This window comes from Colobus angolensis, unplaced genomic scaffold (assembly GCF_000951035.1).
Source record: "Colobus angolensis palliatus isolate OR3802 unplaced genomic scaffold, Cang.pa_1.0 Scaffold3, whole genome shotgun sequence".
Classification (NCBI taxonomy): Eukaryota; Metazoa; Chordata; class Mammalia; order Primates; family Cercopithecidae; genus Colobus; species Colobus angolensis.
Window position 1 is genome coordinate 680,365 of NW_012116265.1, and position 14,530 is coordinate 694,894.

General features: G+C 39.4%; 1 protein-coding gene across 1 annotated transcript in view; it reads right to left on the reverse strand.

Annotated features, from left to right (window-relative positions):
* GOLGA5 (golgin A5) overlaps positions 1–14,530 on the reverse strand; it is a 46,384-nt gene that overhangs the window by 7,377 nt on the left and 24,477 nt on the right. Inside the window, exons 8-9 of the mRNA XM_011949384.1 lie at positions 13,290–13,418; positions 8,464–8,562 (exon numbers count right to left, since the gene is read on the reverse strand). Coding sequence (XP_011804774.1) covers positions 8,464–8,562; positions 13,290–13,418 — 228 coding nt within the window. The remainder of the gene's footprint in view (positions 1–8,463; positions 8,563–13,289; positions 13,419–14,530) is intronic.

Genomic DNA, 14,530 nt, shown 5'->3' on the forward strand with positions numbered 1-14,530 from the left:
TGACTTAGGGTAAATTGCTGTACTTCTCTGAATCTGTTTCCTCATCTGTACGTGAAGATGACAGCACCTGTTGCACATGGTATTTAGGGACAGTAAATGATAGTTGTCCTAGGAGGCTCTGGCTGAAAGTTGGTACTTAACGACTTCCTTCGTTCCATGTTCTATCTGGTAGTGTCTGTGTCTGTCACCATCTCCCTCTACTCTCATCCAGCCTCTGCTTTGCCGGCCACATTTCCTCTATTTGGAAACAGTCCTCTTCTCTTACCTAGGCTCCACCTGCCTTTCTTTCTTATAAATCCTTTACAGCACTCCCCACAAATTCAGCACACCACAACAAATAACTACCAGATGGAATTATATTGAATATAAACTAAGATTTACTACTTTAAAAAGAATGCTCCATTTTAATATTGCACTGTGATCCCCTAATCAACATACTTCATACTCTTTGTTGAAGTCCTCTCCAATCACTCTAGCCCAGGTTAATCTTAGCCTTCTTGGTAAGTGTCTTGGTATTTATCAGTCACTCCGATAATGCTGTTTTATGGGAGTCAATTTCGCCTCCTCAATGAAACTGTAAGTCAGCTTCATGTGGGTAAGAATCATTGTCTACATCAATACAGGTTTGAAAAAAGTTTGATCTAAGTTTAAAATCCCAGCTCTGACATTTCCTAGCTACAATATCTTGGGAAAGCTATTAAATCTGAGCCTGTTTCCTTGTTCATGGATACGATGCTTACTTAAATTAATATATAAAACACCTAACATGCTACTTGTCATATGGCAGGCACTTAAAAAATTAGCTTCCTTTCTTATGAATTCTTTACAGCACTCCCCACAAATTAAGCACACCACAACAAATAACAACTAGATGGAATTTCAGTATAAACTAAAGTTTACTATTTTTAAAAGAATGCTCAATTTTAGGATTGTACTATGATCCCCTAATCAACATACTTCAAGATTTTTTTAATCAAGGTAAAATCTATATAGTGAAATACCCAGGTATTAAGCATAAAATGAATTGTGACAAATGTTTGACGGCACAGCCAACATCCAGATCAAAACAAAGAATATTTCCATCACCCTAGACAACCACTATTCTGATTTCTATCACCAGAATTTAGTTTTGCCTATTCTTGAATTTCTTATGAGTGGAATCACATAGTATGAATCCTTTTGCATATGGCTTTAAAAAAAAAAATTCATCTGAGTTGTGTTAGTTTGTCGAATGGTGTGCAATTTGTTTATCCATTAGGGGCTGATAGACATTTGAGTTGTTTCCAATTTGGGCTATTTATGAACAAGCATGTTATAAATATTCATGTACAAGTCTTCTTGTGGTCATACGTCTTCATTTACACTGGGTAAATACCTAAGGTCACAGGTTAGATGTGTGTTAGCCTTATCAGAAATAGCCAGTTTTCCAAAGTGGTTGTGCTGCTGTGCACTTCTACCAGCAGCGGGTGAGAGTTCCAGCTGCACCACATCCTCACCAACACGTGCTACTGCCAATCTTTTCCATTTCAGCCATTCTAGTGGGTGTGTGGTAGTATACCTTAGTGATGACTCTGAGCACCTATTCACATGCTTATTTCATCATTCACATACAGGCACACCTCAAAGATAATATGGGTTTGGTCCACTGGAATAAAGTGAATATTGCAATAAAGTCAGTCATATGAATTTTTTGGTTTCTCAGTGCATATAAAAGTTATAGTTAGGCCAGGTGTGGTGACTCACGCATGTAATTCCAGTACTTTGGGAGGTCAAGGTAGGACTGCTTGAGTCCAGGAATTCAAAACCAGTTTGGGCAATATATTAAGACCCCACCTCTACAAAAATTTTACAAATTAGCCAAGTGTGGTGGCGCATGCCTGTAGTCCCAGCTCCTTGGGGGGGCTGAGGTAGGAGGACCACTAGAGCCTGGGAGGTCGAGGCTGTAGTGAGCTGCCATCGCACCACTGCACTCCAGCCCAGGTGACAAAGCAATATCCTGTCTCCAAAAACAACAACAACAAAAAGCTGTATTTACAATATACTGTAGTGTATTAAGAGTGCAGTAGCATTATGTCTAAAATAACAATGTGCATATTTTAAATCAGGGATGTCCAATCTTTTGGCTTTCCTGGGCCCCAGTGGAAGAATTATCTTGGGCCACACATAAAATACACTAACACTAATGATAGCTGATGAGCTAAAAAAAAAAAAAAACTCACAAAAAAATCTCATAATGATTTAAGTTTACGAATTTGTGTTGGGTTGACTATGGGTCGGACAAGTTTGCTTTTTTTTTGAGACGGAGTTTCACTCTGCCGCCCAGGCTGGAGTGCGATGGTGTGATCTCGGCTCACTGAAACCTCTGCCTCTCGGGTTCAAGTGATTCTCCTCCCTCAGCCTCCTGAGTAGCTGGGATTACAGATGCCTGCCACCATGCCTGGCTAATTTTGTATTTTTAGTAGAGATGGGATTTCACCATGCTGGTCAGGCTGGTCTCGAACTCCTGACTTCAGATGATCCACCCGCCTCAGCCTCCCAAAGTGCTGGGATTACAGGTGTGAACCACCACACCCGGCCCATGCTTGCTTTAAATAAACACGCTAACCATCATTTGAGCCTTCAGTGAGTCCTAATCTTTTTGTTGATGGAGAGTCTTGCCTTGATGTTGATGGCTGCTGACTGATCAGAATGGTGGCTGCTGAAGGCTGGGGGTGGATGTGGTAATTTCTTAAAATAAGATAACAACAAAGTTTGTCAAATTGATGGATTCTTCCTTTCACGAAAGATTTCCCAGTAGCATGTAACGATGCTTGATAGCATTTTACTCACAGCAGAACATCTTTCAAAACTGGAGTCAATCCTTTCACACCCTGCCACTGCTTCATCAACTAAGTTAATATAGTATTCTAAATTCTTTGTTGTCATTTCAACAATGTTCACAGGATCTTCACCAAAAGTGGATTCCATCTTAAGAAACCACTTTCTTAGCTCATCAGTAAGAAGCAATTCCTCATCTGTTTTAAGTTTTATAATGAGATTGCAGCAATTTAGCCACATCTTCAGGCTCCATTTCTAATTCTAGTTCTCTGGCTATTTCTACCACATGTGCAATTACTTCCTCCAATGAAGTCTTGAACTCCTCAAAGCCATCCTTGAGGGTTGGAATCAGTTTCTTCCACACTCCTGTTAATGTTGATATTTTGGCCTCCTCCCATGAATCACAAATGTTCTTAATGGCATCTAGTGTAGTGAATCCTTTCCAGAAGGTTCTCAATTGACTGTGCCTCAAGATCCAATTGAGGAATCTATGGCAGTAATAGCCTTATAAAAAGTATGTCTTAAGCGATAAGACTCACCAGGCATGGTGGCTCACTCCTGTAATCTAGGCACTCTGGGAGGCTGAGAGGGGAGGATTACTTGAGCCTAGGAGTTTAAGACCAGCCTGGGGAACATAGTGAGACCTAATTTCTAAAAACAATAAACAAAATTAGCCAGGCGTGGTAGCTTACACTTGTAATCCCAGCCACTTGGGAAACTGAGGTTGGAGGATCACTTGAGCCCAGGAGGTGGAGGTTACAGTGAGCCAAAATCACACCACTGCATTCCAGTCTGGGTGACAGAGTGGGACCTTGTCTCAAATTAACTGGTCAGGTGCAGTGGCTCATGCCTGTAATCCCAGAACTTTCGGAGGCTGAGGCAGATGGATTGCTTGAGGCCAGGAGTTCGAGACCAACCTGGCCAACATGGCAAAACCCCATCTCTACCAAAAATACAAAAATTAGCCCACTGTAGTGGCACACACCAGTAATCCCAGTTACTTGGGAGACTCAGGCACAAGAACTGCTTGAACCCAAGAGGTAGAGGTTACAGTGAGCTGAGATCAGGCCACTGCACTCCAGTCTGGGCAACAGAATCAGGTTCTGTCTCAAGAAATAAAAATAAGAAAGTTAATTAATTTAATTAAATAATGAGACTTGAAAGTCAAAATTATACCTTGGGCTGCCAAATGGATATTGTATTAGCAGGTATGAAAACAACATTAATCTCCTTGTACGGCTCTATTAGAGTTCTTGGGTGACCAGGAGTGTTGTCAATAAGCAGTAATATTTTAAAAGGAATTTTTTATTCTGAGCAGTAGGTCTCAACAGTGAGCTTAAAATACTCAATAAACCATGCTGTGAACAGATGTGCTGTCACTCAGGCTTTGTTGTTCCCTGTACAGAGCACAGGCGGCACAGACTGAGCATCATTCTTAAGAGTCTTAGGATTTGCAGAATTGTAAATGAGCACTGGCTTTAACTCAAAGTCACCAGCAGCATGAGCCCCTAACAAGAGAGTCAGCCTGTCCTCTGAAGCTTTGAATCCAGGCATTGATTTCTCCTCTCCAGCTATGAAAGTCCTAGATAGCATTTTCTTCCAATAGAAGGCTGTTTCATCTACATTGAAAATCTATTGTTTAGTGCAGCCATTTTCATCAATGATCTTAGCTAGATCTCCCAGATAACTTACAGCAGTTTCTCCATTAGCACTTGCTGCTTCACTTTGTATTTTTACATTTAGGAGATGGCTTCTTTCCTTATGCCTCATAAACCAAACCTCTGCTAGCTTCAAACTTCTCTTCTGCAGCTTCCTCAACTCTCTTAGCCTTCATAGAATTGAAGAAAGTTAGGGCCTTGCTCTGGATTAGGCTTTTGCTTAAAGGAACATTGTGGCTGGTCTGATCTATCCAGACCACTCAAACTTTCTCCTTGTCAGCAATAAGGATGTTTGGCTTTCTTATCATTCGTGTGTTCACTAGAGTAGCACTTTTAATTTCCTTCAAGAACTTTGCATTTAAAACTTGGCTAACTGGTGCAATAGGCCTAGTCTTTGGCCTGTCTTGCCTTTTGACATGCCTTCCTCACTAAGCTTAATCATTTCCAGCTTTTCACTTAATGTGAGAAACATGTGACTCTTCCTTTCACTTGAACACCTAGAGGCCACTATAGATTTACTAATTGGCCTAATTTCAATACTGCTGTGTCTCAAAGACTAGAAAGGCCTGAGGACAGGGAAAGAGATGTGGGAATGGCCAGTTGATGGAGCTGTCAGAACACACACATTTATGGATTAAGTTCACTGTCTTACGTGGGTGCAGTTTGTAGTGCCCCAAATACAATTACAATAGTTACATGAAAGGTCACTGATCACAGATCACCACAACAGATATAATAAAAAAATCAGAAATATTGTGACAATTACCAAAATGTGACACAGACATGAAGTGATCATATGCTGTTGGAAAAATGGTGTGGATAGACTTGCTTGATGCGGGGTTGCCACAAACTTTCAATTTGGTAAAAATGCAGTATCTGCAAACTGCAATAAAGAGAAATGCAATAAAACAAGGTATGTTTTTTTCTTCTTTTTGGAAGGGTCTATTCAAGTCTTTTTTTTTTTTTTTTTTTTTTTTGAGACGGAGTCTCGCTCTGTCGCCCGGGCTGGAGTGCAGTGGCCGGATCTCAGCTCACTGCAAGCTCCGCCTCCCGGGTTCACGCCATTCTCCTGCCTCAGCCTCCCAAGTGGCTGGGATTACAGGCGCCCACCACCTCACCCGGCTAGTTTTTTTGTATTTTTTAGTAGAGACGGGGTTTCACCGTGTTCGCCAGGATGGTCTCGATCTCCTGACCTCGTGATCCGCCCGTCTCGGCCTCCCAAAGTGCTGGGATTACAGGCTTGAGCCACCGCGCCCGGCCTCAAGTCTTTTACCTACTTAAAAGAAATGGCTGTGTACCTTATTATTAAGAGTTCTTATCCTGGTTATAAATCCTTTATCAGATATATGTATATACATAGAGAGAGAAAATATTATCTCCCAGTCTGTGGCTTACCTGTTTTCATTTTTATAATGATGTCTTTTGAAGAGAAGAAAATTTTAATTTTTATGAATAGCAATTTATCATTTTCTTCTACAGTTAGTGCTTTTTGTATCTTCTCTAAGATATCTGTCAGCCTGAAAATTGCACAACGATTCTCCTATACTTTCTCCTAGACGCTTTATAGCTTAGAGCTTAGCATCATCTCAAATTAATTTTTGGTAACTTTACAAGTCTAATTAGGGGATAAAAATAAAGGTTCATGTTTTTCTCTGTATGTTTTCATCTACTCCCATGCAATATTTTCTTTTTTTTGAGATAGAGTCTGGCTCTGTCACCCAGACTGGAGTGTAGCGGCACAATCTTGGCTTACTGCAACCTCTGCCTTCTGGGTTCAAGTGATTCTCCTGTCTCAGCCTCCCAAGTAGCTGGAATTACAGGTCCACACCACATGCCCAGTTAATTTTTTTGTATTTTCAGTAGAGACAGGGTTTTGCTATGTTGGCCTGACTAGTCTTGACCTCCTGGCCTCAAGTGATCTGCCCACCTTTGCCTCCCAAAGTGCTGAGATTACAGGCGCGAAAAATGAAAAAATATTCAAAACTGGCAACCTATTTTTTTTTAACTTACATACAGAAAGCCCAAAAGTAATATGATAAGCATAATTCTTTATTGTGCATTCAGAATAAATCTTAAGTCACTCCAATGTGTGATTTTTTTTTTTTTTTTTGGCAATGTATTAAGATGCTGCTCTCTTTTCAAATTGTACAAGTTAACTTAATTCTACGGGAGAAAGGTTTTTCTGTCTTCTAATTTGATGAAAAACCTTTAAGAGAAATCTTCCTATGGTTCTTTCTTTCTTTTTAAGAAACAAAGTCTCTCTCTGCTGCCCATGCTAGAGTACAGTGGGGTGATCATAGCTCACTGCAGCCTTGAACTCCTGGGCTCATGTGACCCTCATGTCTTAGCCTCCCAAGTAGCTGGGACTTACAGGTACATGCCACCATGCACCTAATTAAAAATATTTTTTAGATATGAGGGTCTCACTATGTTGCCCAGGCTGATCTTGAACTCCTGACGTCAAGTGATCTCCCTGCCTCAGCCTCCCAAGTAGTTAGGACTACAGGCATAAGCCACCCTATGGTTAATTTTTTTTTTTTTTGAGACAGTGTCTCACTCTGTCACTCAAGGTGGAGTGTAGTGGTGCACTGAGAGCTCACTGCAGCCTTGACCTCCCACGCTCAAGTGATCCTCTGATATCAGCCTCTAAGTAGCTGGGACTACAAGTGTGTGCCACCACGCCTAATTTTTTTACTTTTTGTAGAGACAAGGTCTCACTATATTGCCCAGGCTGGTCTCAAACTGCTGAGCTCAAGCAGTCCTCCTGACTTGGTCTCCCAAAGTGTTGGGATTTCAAGCATGAACTACCTCACCTGGCCTAATTCTTGATTAACAAAAATGGTGCAATACTTCAGATACAGTAGATACTCAATAAATATTTAGCAAATATAGAAATGTTTAAGGATTAAACCAGTTAGTAGTTTTTGCTTCTTCTTTTCTTTGACTTTCTGCTAGCACATCATGTTACCATTTATAAGTATTTCACAAAATAGGCAAGGGAAGAAGGGAATGCTTAAATCAGTGCGATGTTCTCAACTCTTATAAAAAATAAGTCCTGGCTAACATGGTGAAACCCCATCTCTATTAAAAATACAAAAAATTAGCTGGGCGTGGTGGCAGCGCCTGTAGTCCCAGCTACTCGGGAGGCTGAGACAGGAGAATGGTGTGAACCCGGGAGGCAGAGCTTGCAGTGAGCTGAGATCGCGCCACTGCGCTCCAGCCTGGGTGACAGAGTCAGACTCCGTCTCAAAAAAAAAAAAAGAAAAAGAAAAATTAAGACAAAATATTTCAAAACATTTCAAATTATGGACTACTATCAAGTCTGGAAACTTAAAAGACCAAAATTATTTGACTTTTCATAGTTCAAACTAAGCCATTAACTAAAAAATAAAGAATAAATCTTTATGTAAATTATTCAAATTATTATTAAGTCCATTAAATCAATCATGTAAACCTAAAGAAGGAAAGGACAACTACAATTACAGGGAACGTGAATGCATGAGTCTATCAACTAATGATAAAGGCTTTGGTAAGTCTGGGTGGCAGGCACATGAGTGTCATTATTTTCTGCATGTTTTACATTTTCAGGGTTAAAAAAAGATCTTGGTGACTTTATGGAACACCGATCGACCATTAATAGGAAGATTTATCATTACATTTTTCTTAGGAAAATGAAATCACAATTATGAAACTGGCAATCAGTGTACCCACACTGAAGTCCAAAGGTCTGAAATTCCGGGGTAATTCTCATCTACTTGGTGACTCTGGCTACAAGATACTTCCATAAGAAGCAAATCATAGAACAGAACAAATGTAGACTCAAATGGCATTAGATGAAATTTCTATACCAGGTTGAAAAGAACTTATGCCACCACTGTTACAACAGAACTCAGGTGAAAACATGGGGAAAGGTTTTACTGTGTCCTTTCGTAAAAAATGTAGCTTTTCCAGTGGCATCTTTTCACAAATTGTGAATAGTGATTCATACCTGATTCCTGAGTTTTTGAATTTCTTCTTCTCGATCTTTAATTCTGCTTTGCAATGTGTTCTTTGTTCGATAAAGATCTTCTTCTATATAGTGGAACTCCTACAAAGTGAGGCACAAACAAAACAGAAGCGAAATAAGTGTACCCTATTCCATCCTCAGTACCTAAATCAGTGCCTGGCACATGGTAGACAATCGGTATGTGCTGAGCATATAACTCAGTGTATAACTGAGTGTATTATACAATGAGTATATAACTGAGTGAATAACAGACTTGGATGGGTCTGATGAAAAGTTAGCACTTCAGTATGTATTGTAAACAAAGGCTTGTAATAAATATTAACAGTGTAAATAATCAGAAAACAAAAAAATGTTTATCTTGTAGTAATGAGGAAGAATGGATAATCTCTTCAAGAATCTCAGGTATACAGCATTAATATGACAACAAACTGAAAAAATATTCATAAAATGTATGATAAAGATCAATATAATGTTCATAAAATAGATTAAAAACACAAACCAGGAACATTTTAAAAATAGGGAAAGTATGTGAGACAAAGAAAAACAATAATTCAGTAAGGTGGCAGAATACAAAATAATATATAAAAATCAAGTTTTATATAAAGCAGTTAGAAGATATGAGAACAAGGCCCCAATAAATAATAGTAACAAAAACAAATTTAACAACAGATGTGTAAAACACATATAAAGAATACTTTAAAACATTTTTAAAGGGTACAAAAAATATTGGAACATATAAAAAGTCGTACCATATTCTTAGGAATACAACATCATAAAGATGTCAATTCTCCTCTAATTAATTCATAAGTTTGACATCATCTCTACAAAAACAAAAGCTGTTTTTTTTTTTTAACTACGTAAAGTTATTCCAGAATTCATATGGAAAACTGTAAGAAGGAAAAGCCAGGTTGGGCATGGGAGCTCACACCTGTAATTCTAGCACTTGGGGAAGCTGAAGTGGGTGAATTGCTTGAGCCCAGGAGTTCAAGACCAGCCTGAGCAACATAGTGAGACCTCATCTCTACAGAATATAAAAAAATTCGCTGGGCTTGGTGGTGCGTGCCTGTAATCCCAGCTACTCAGGAGGCTGAGGTGGGAGGATTACCTGAGCCTGAGGAGGTTGAGGCTGCAGTGAGCTGTGACTGCACCACTGCACTCCAGCCTGGGTGACAGAGTGAGATCCTGGCTCAAAAAAAAAAAGGAAAAAGAAAAGCCAGAATCTCTGAAAAGGAGAACGGGTCATAAAGACATTAAAACATATAAAATCTCAAAAATTAAAAGCAATGTGGTACTGATGCATAAACAGACAAACTGACTAATGGGAGAGAATAAAAGTCCAGAAGCAGATCTAGATACCTTGAGAATTTTAGGACATGATAAAGGTGACATCTCAAATCAATAAACATTTTTAAAAATGATACTAGGAAAACAGCCATATGGAAGAAAATTAGGTTGGATCTGTAGCTCACCTCACACATCAGAGTAAATTCCTAATAAATCAAAGATTTATATGCAAAAATGAAACCAAAAAAGTACTAGAAGAAAACTACAGAGGCAAATTTCTTCATAATTTCAGAAAGAGGAACACTGTGACTGAAAATCCAGAAGCCTTGGTAGAAAAGAATGATAAAGTTGACTACACAAAAATCAACTTCTGGCCGGGTGTGGTGGCTCACACCTGTAATCCCAGCACTTTGGGAGGCTGAGGCAGGTGGATCACTTGAGGTCAGGAGTTCAAGACCAGCCCTTGGCCAACATGGTGAAACCCCGTCTCTACTAAAAATACAAAAATTAGCCAGGCATAGTGGTGAACATCTGTAATCCCTGCTACTCAGGAGGCTGAGGCAGGAGAATTGCTTGAACTCAGGAGGCGCAGGTTGCAGTGAGCCGAGATCGCGCCAGTGCACTCTGGCCTGGGTGACAGAGTGACACTCCATCTCAAAAAAAAAAAAAAAAAAAAAAATCAACTTCTGCATGACAACAACACAAAATAAAAACCCCATGCAAACTAAAACACAAATGACAAGCTGGGAAAAATTATTTGCAATTCATATTACAGACAGAAGGCTCATCTCCCCAAAAAGGCTAATACCTCCAAACTCATTAACAACTGCACTAATGCACTGTTCGTTTGTAGAATGGATCACTCAGAGTCCGCTCAGAATCTAACAGTAAAGTGCATGCCAATCCAAAAATGTGTCCAAATCACTGAAATACAATGTAGAACAGAGAAAAAGGAGTAACTAGAGTTACTGAGTACTTTCAAAAGCTTTATGCTTAACCGCTTAACTGTGAAGAGAGTGAAGAGTAAAGCAGCAGTTCGGGAGCTGTCTGAACAAGTAAAGGTGATATGGCAGCACACTGCTAGAGACTCCATTAAACATTTAGCTCAAGTTGTTCATCTCACAAGTGGAAAAAAATCAAGAGAGATGAGAAAAGAGATTATGAGAAAGGTAACTAGGGTAGGAGAATCACACTTTACAAGGTTTGTCTGCTTTCTTTTAAGTTCTAGCAAGTACAAAACTTTAGGTTGATATTACTTAAATTAATAAGAAGCACTAAAGGACTCTTCAATTGCAAGATTAAACACTTTCCATCTGGAACATCTGATTACTGAATAAATAGCCCATAGCTACAGTAAGCTCCATTTTCTTCTACTTAACTCCCTCATTTTAAAAAGGCACTGGGAAGAGGCACAGTAAAAACCATCTACCACAATAAAATGAAAATTATCTCATTAAGCATCAAGAACATTAAATTGTTGCCTTTTAATATATAATAGTCCCTTGAATAAATTAAAATGCAATTTCTGAAAGGACAGCTAATCTCATAACTAAATTATCTAAAACTGCCTATGACATACCCTGCAGGTTGTTACTTGGTGAGTTTTTCACTGAGTACTCAGGAAACAGATTTGAAGTACAACTTTCATAATAAAAATCATTTCTCTGAGAAGAGAACCAGTTTCAGAAGTAATAAATCCTAATGAAAAATGTCTTTAAAGAATTTAAATACACAAAGATGGAAACATTAACAGTAAAGCACTGAGAATTATAAGAATAGTTTTCTCATCTGTAAAATAAAGAGAATAGTAGTGATTTACTTATGAGTAGGAAATAAGATAATATGTACTAAATGCCTATAACAATGTTGTCACTTACTAAATTAGTGATGCTATTAACATTAGATATAGAACTTTATTCTGAAAATGTGGCACGTTTAACTGTGTTAATATTGAAACTATTATATGAGTACATTAAAGTAAAATAATTTGGCTTGGGAGCATACAACTGTTAATTGAACAATGAAATATAATTTTAAACATGATTTGTTAGAAGAGTCTGTATAAGACTTTTTTCTCAAGCAGAAAGAACCGTTAATATGGTACTAACATTGTATCTGTATTTTTATTAAATAATATTTACTGTTGTTCCTAGAAAGCACAAATGCAATAAACTATGAAAACCAACTGATGAATATAATATGTTTTGAAGTTTTCTATACTAGGAGATATAACAAAATACAGACAGGGTAACAGAAAGCATTCTGGGCTCAGAAACAGGAAACCTTGGTTCTATTCCATCTTTAATTAGTTGTACCAGGCAAGTGCCATCACCATTCTGTGCCTCCATTTCTCATCTGATAAGAAACAAAAATCAAGGAAGATGGTGTAGGGAAAAGAAAGAGAGATCAGACTGTTACTGTGTCTCTGTAGAAAAGGAAGACATAAGAAACTCCATTTTGACCTGTACCCTGAACAATTGCTTTGCCCCGAGATGCTGTTAATCTGTAACTCTGTGCCCCAACCTTGAGCTCACAAAAACATGTGTTGTATGGAATCAAGGTTTAAGGGATCTAGGGCTGTGGAGGATGTGCCTTGTTAACAAAATGTTTACAGGCAGTATGCTTGGTTAAAGTCATTGCCATTCTCCATTCTTGATAAACCAGGGGCACAATGCACTGTGGAAAGCCAAAGGGACCTCTGCCCTGGAAAGCCGAGTATTGGCCAAGGTTTCTCCCCATGTGATAGCCTGAGATATGGCCTTGTGGGATGGGAAAGACCTGACCGTTCCCCAGACTGACACACCCGTGAAGGGTCTGTGCTGAGGACGAGTGGTAAAAGAGGAAAGCCTCTTGCAGTTGAGATAAGAGCAAGGCTTCCTTCTCCTGCCTGCCCCTGGGAACTGAATGTCTCGGTATAACACCCGAACATTTGTTCTATTCTGAGATAGGAGAAAAACCGCCCTGTGGCGGGAGGTGAGACATGTTGGCAGCAATGCTGCTCTGTTACTCTTTACTCCTCTGATGTTTGGGTGAGAGAAGCATAAATCTGGCCTACGTGCACATCCAGGCATAGTACCCTCCCTTGAACTTGTTTGTGACACAGATTCCTTTGTTCACATGTTTTCTTGCTGACCTTCTCCCCACTATCACCCTGCTCTCCCACCGCATTCCTCTTGCTGCAATAGTGAAAATAGTAATCAATAAATACTGAGGGAACTCAGAGACCGGTGCCGATGCAGGTCCTCTGCATGCTGAGCACTGGTCCCCTGGGCCCACTGTTCTTTCTCTGTACTTTGTCTCTGTGTCTTATTTCTTTTCTCAGTCTCTTGTCCTACCTGACAAGATATACCCACAGGTGTGGAGGGGCAGGCCACCCCTTCAGATGGGATGGGAAGGCAGGAGGAACTTGTGGGGTAACCCTGAGCCCATACTCTAAAAATTTCAGTAAGCTGCTTTCCTGGGAGGTCTCCGCATATGACTGCTAGAGGACAGAGTCTCAGTAGTCATCAATCTCAAATCCTGACCTGCTTCAGTCGCTCCAGTTCTGTCTCTAGTTCTTGTTTAGATGCTTTTTGCCCAGCTATTTGGTCGTGCAGATCCTGTAACTGTTCTCTTGCTGATTCTGCTTCATTAACTTGCTGTGCCTCCATATCCTAAAGAGAAAAAGCTTACATGTAAAAGCAATAAATAACATTCAGTTCAACATTTATTGAGCAATTATTTTTTTTTTTTTTTAAGAATCGGAGTCTCATGGTCACCCAGGCTAGAGTGCAGTGGCACAATCATAGTTCATGGCAGCCTCAAACTCCTGGGCTCAAGGAGATCCTCCCACATCAGCCTCCTGAGTAGCGGGACTATAGGCACATGCCACAAGGGCTGGCTTACATTTTTTTTTTTTAGAGATGGGGTATGTAATCTCTGTTGTAATTATTTACAATTCTTCCATTTTGTTAGACCTAATAGTTATTATACATTGCATAAATTTTGAGAAGGGTAAGAAAATGGGTCAATGTCATTAATGATGCTGGGATACTAAATAAAACAAACATTTTTCATAATCTCACCAAAAAGATGTGAACAGAGTAAGTTTAAGCATCTACCCAATTTCTAAGTTCGCAGGACTGAATTCTTTGGAATTCAAATTCACAGATTAAAAAAAAATCCTACTTTAATGAGTAACAATAAACCCAGAAATAATAGCAGCTATTATTTAACTGAGGGTCTATTACAGGTCAGAAACAATGCTAGGCTCTTTAGATATAACCCCTTATTGTCAAGAGAACCTTTGCTTTCCTGCATTCTGTAGATGAGAAAATTAAAGCTCCGCAGGATGAAGTGCCTTGTGCAAGCAGCATCTGTTAAGTACCAAAGACGGAATCTATCCAAGTCTGTCTGCTATTCAAGTCTATGCTCTAGACAAGGTATCCTATTCTCACAACTTTCATGCTTTCTTTTGTAGTTCACAAGTCTCACAATGTGCAGAGTTAATGCATGGATGAACAGTCTTTACAAGAAGTTCCTTTCTTTTCAGAAAAGGAAGCTCGCTACGCTCCACTTTATCTTCTCTCACCTTCAGAGACCCCCTCCTACGATATTGATGTCAAACACCCCCAAGTTTAAGCAAAATAAATGGCCCAACTCTACTTTTAGATTAAATACAGCAATTAAACATAAACTATAGGCCAGGCGCGGTGGCTCAAGCCTGTAATCCCAGCACTTTGGGAGGCCGAGACGGGCGGATCACGAGGTCAGGAGATCGAGACCA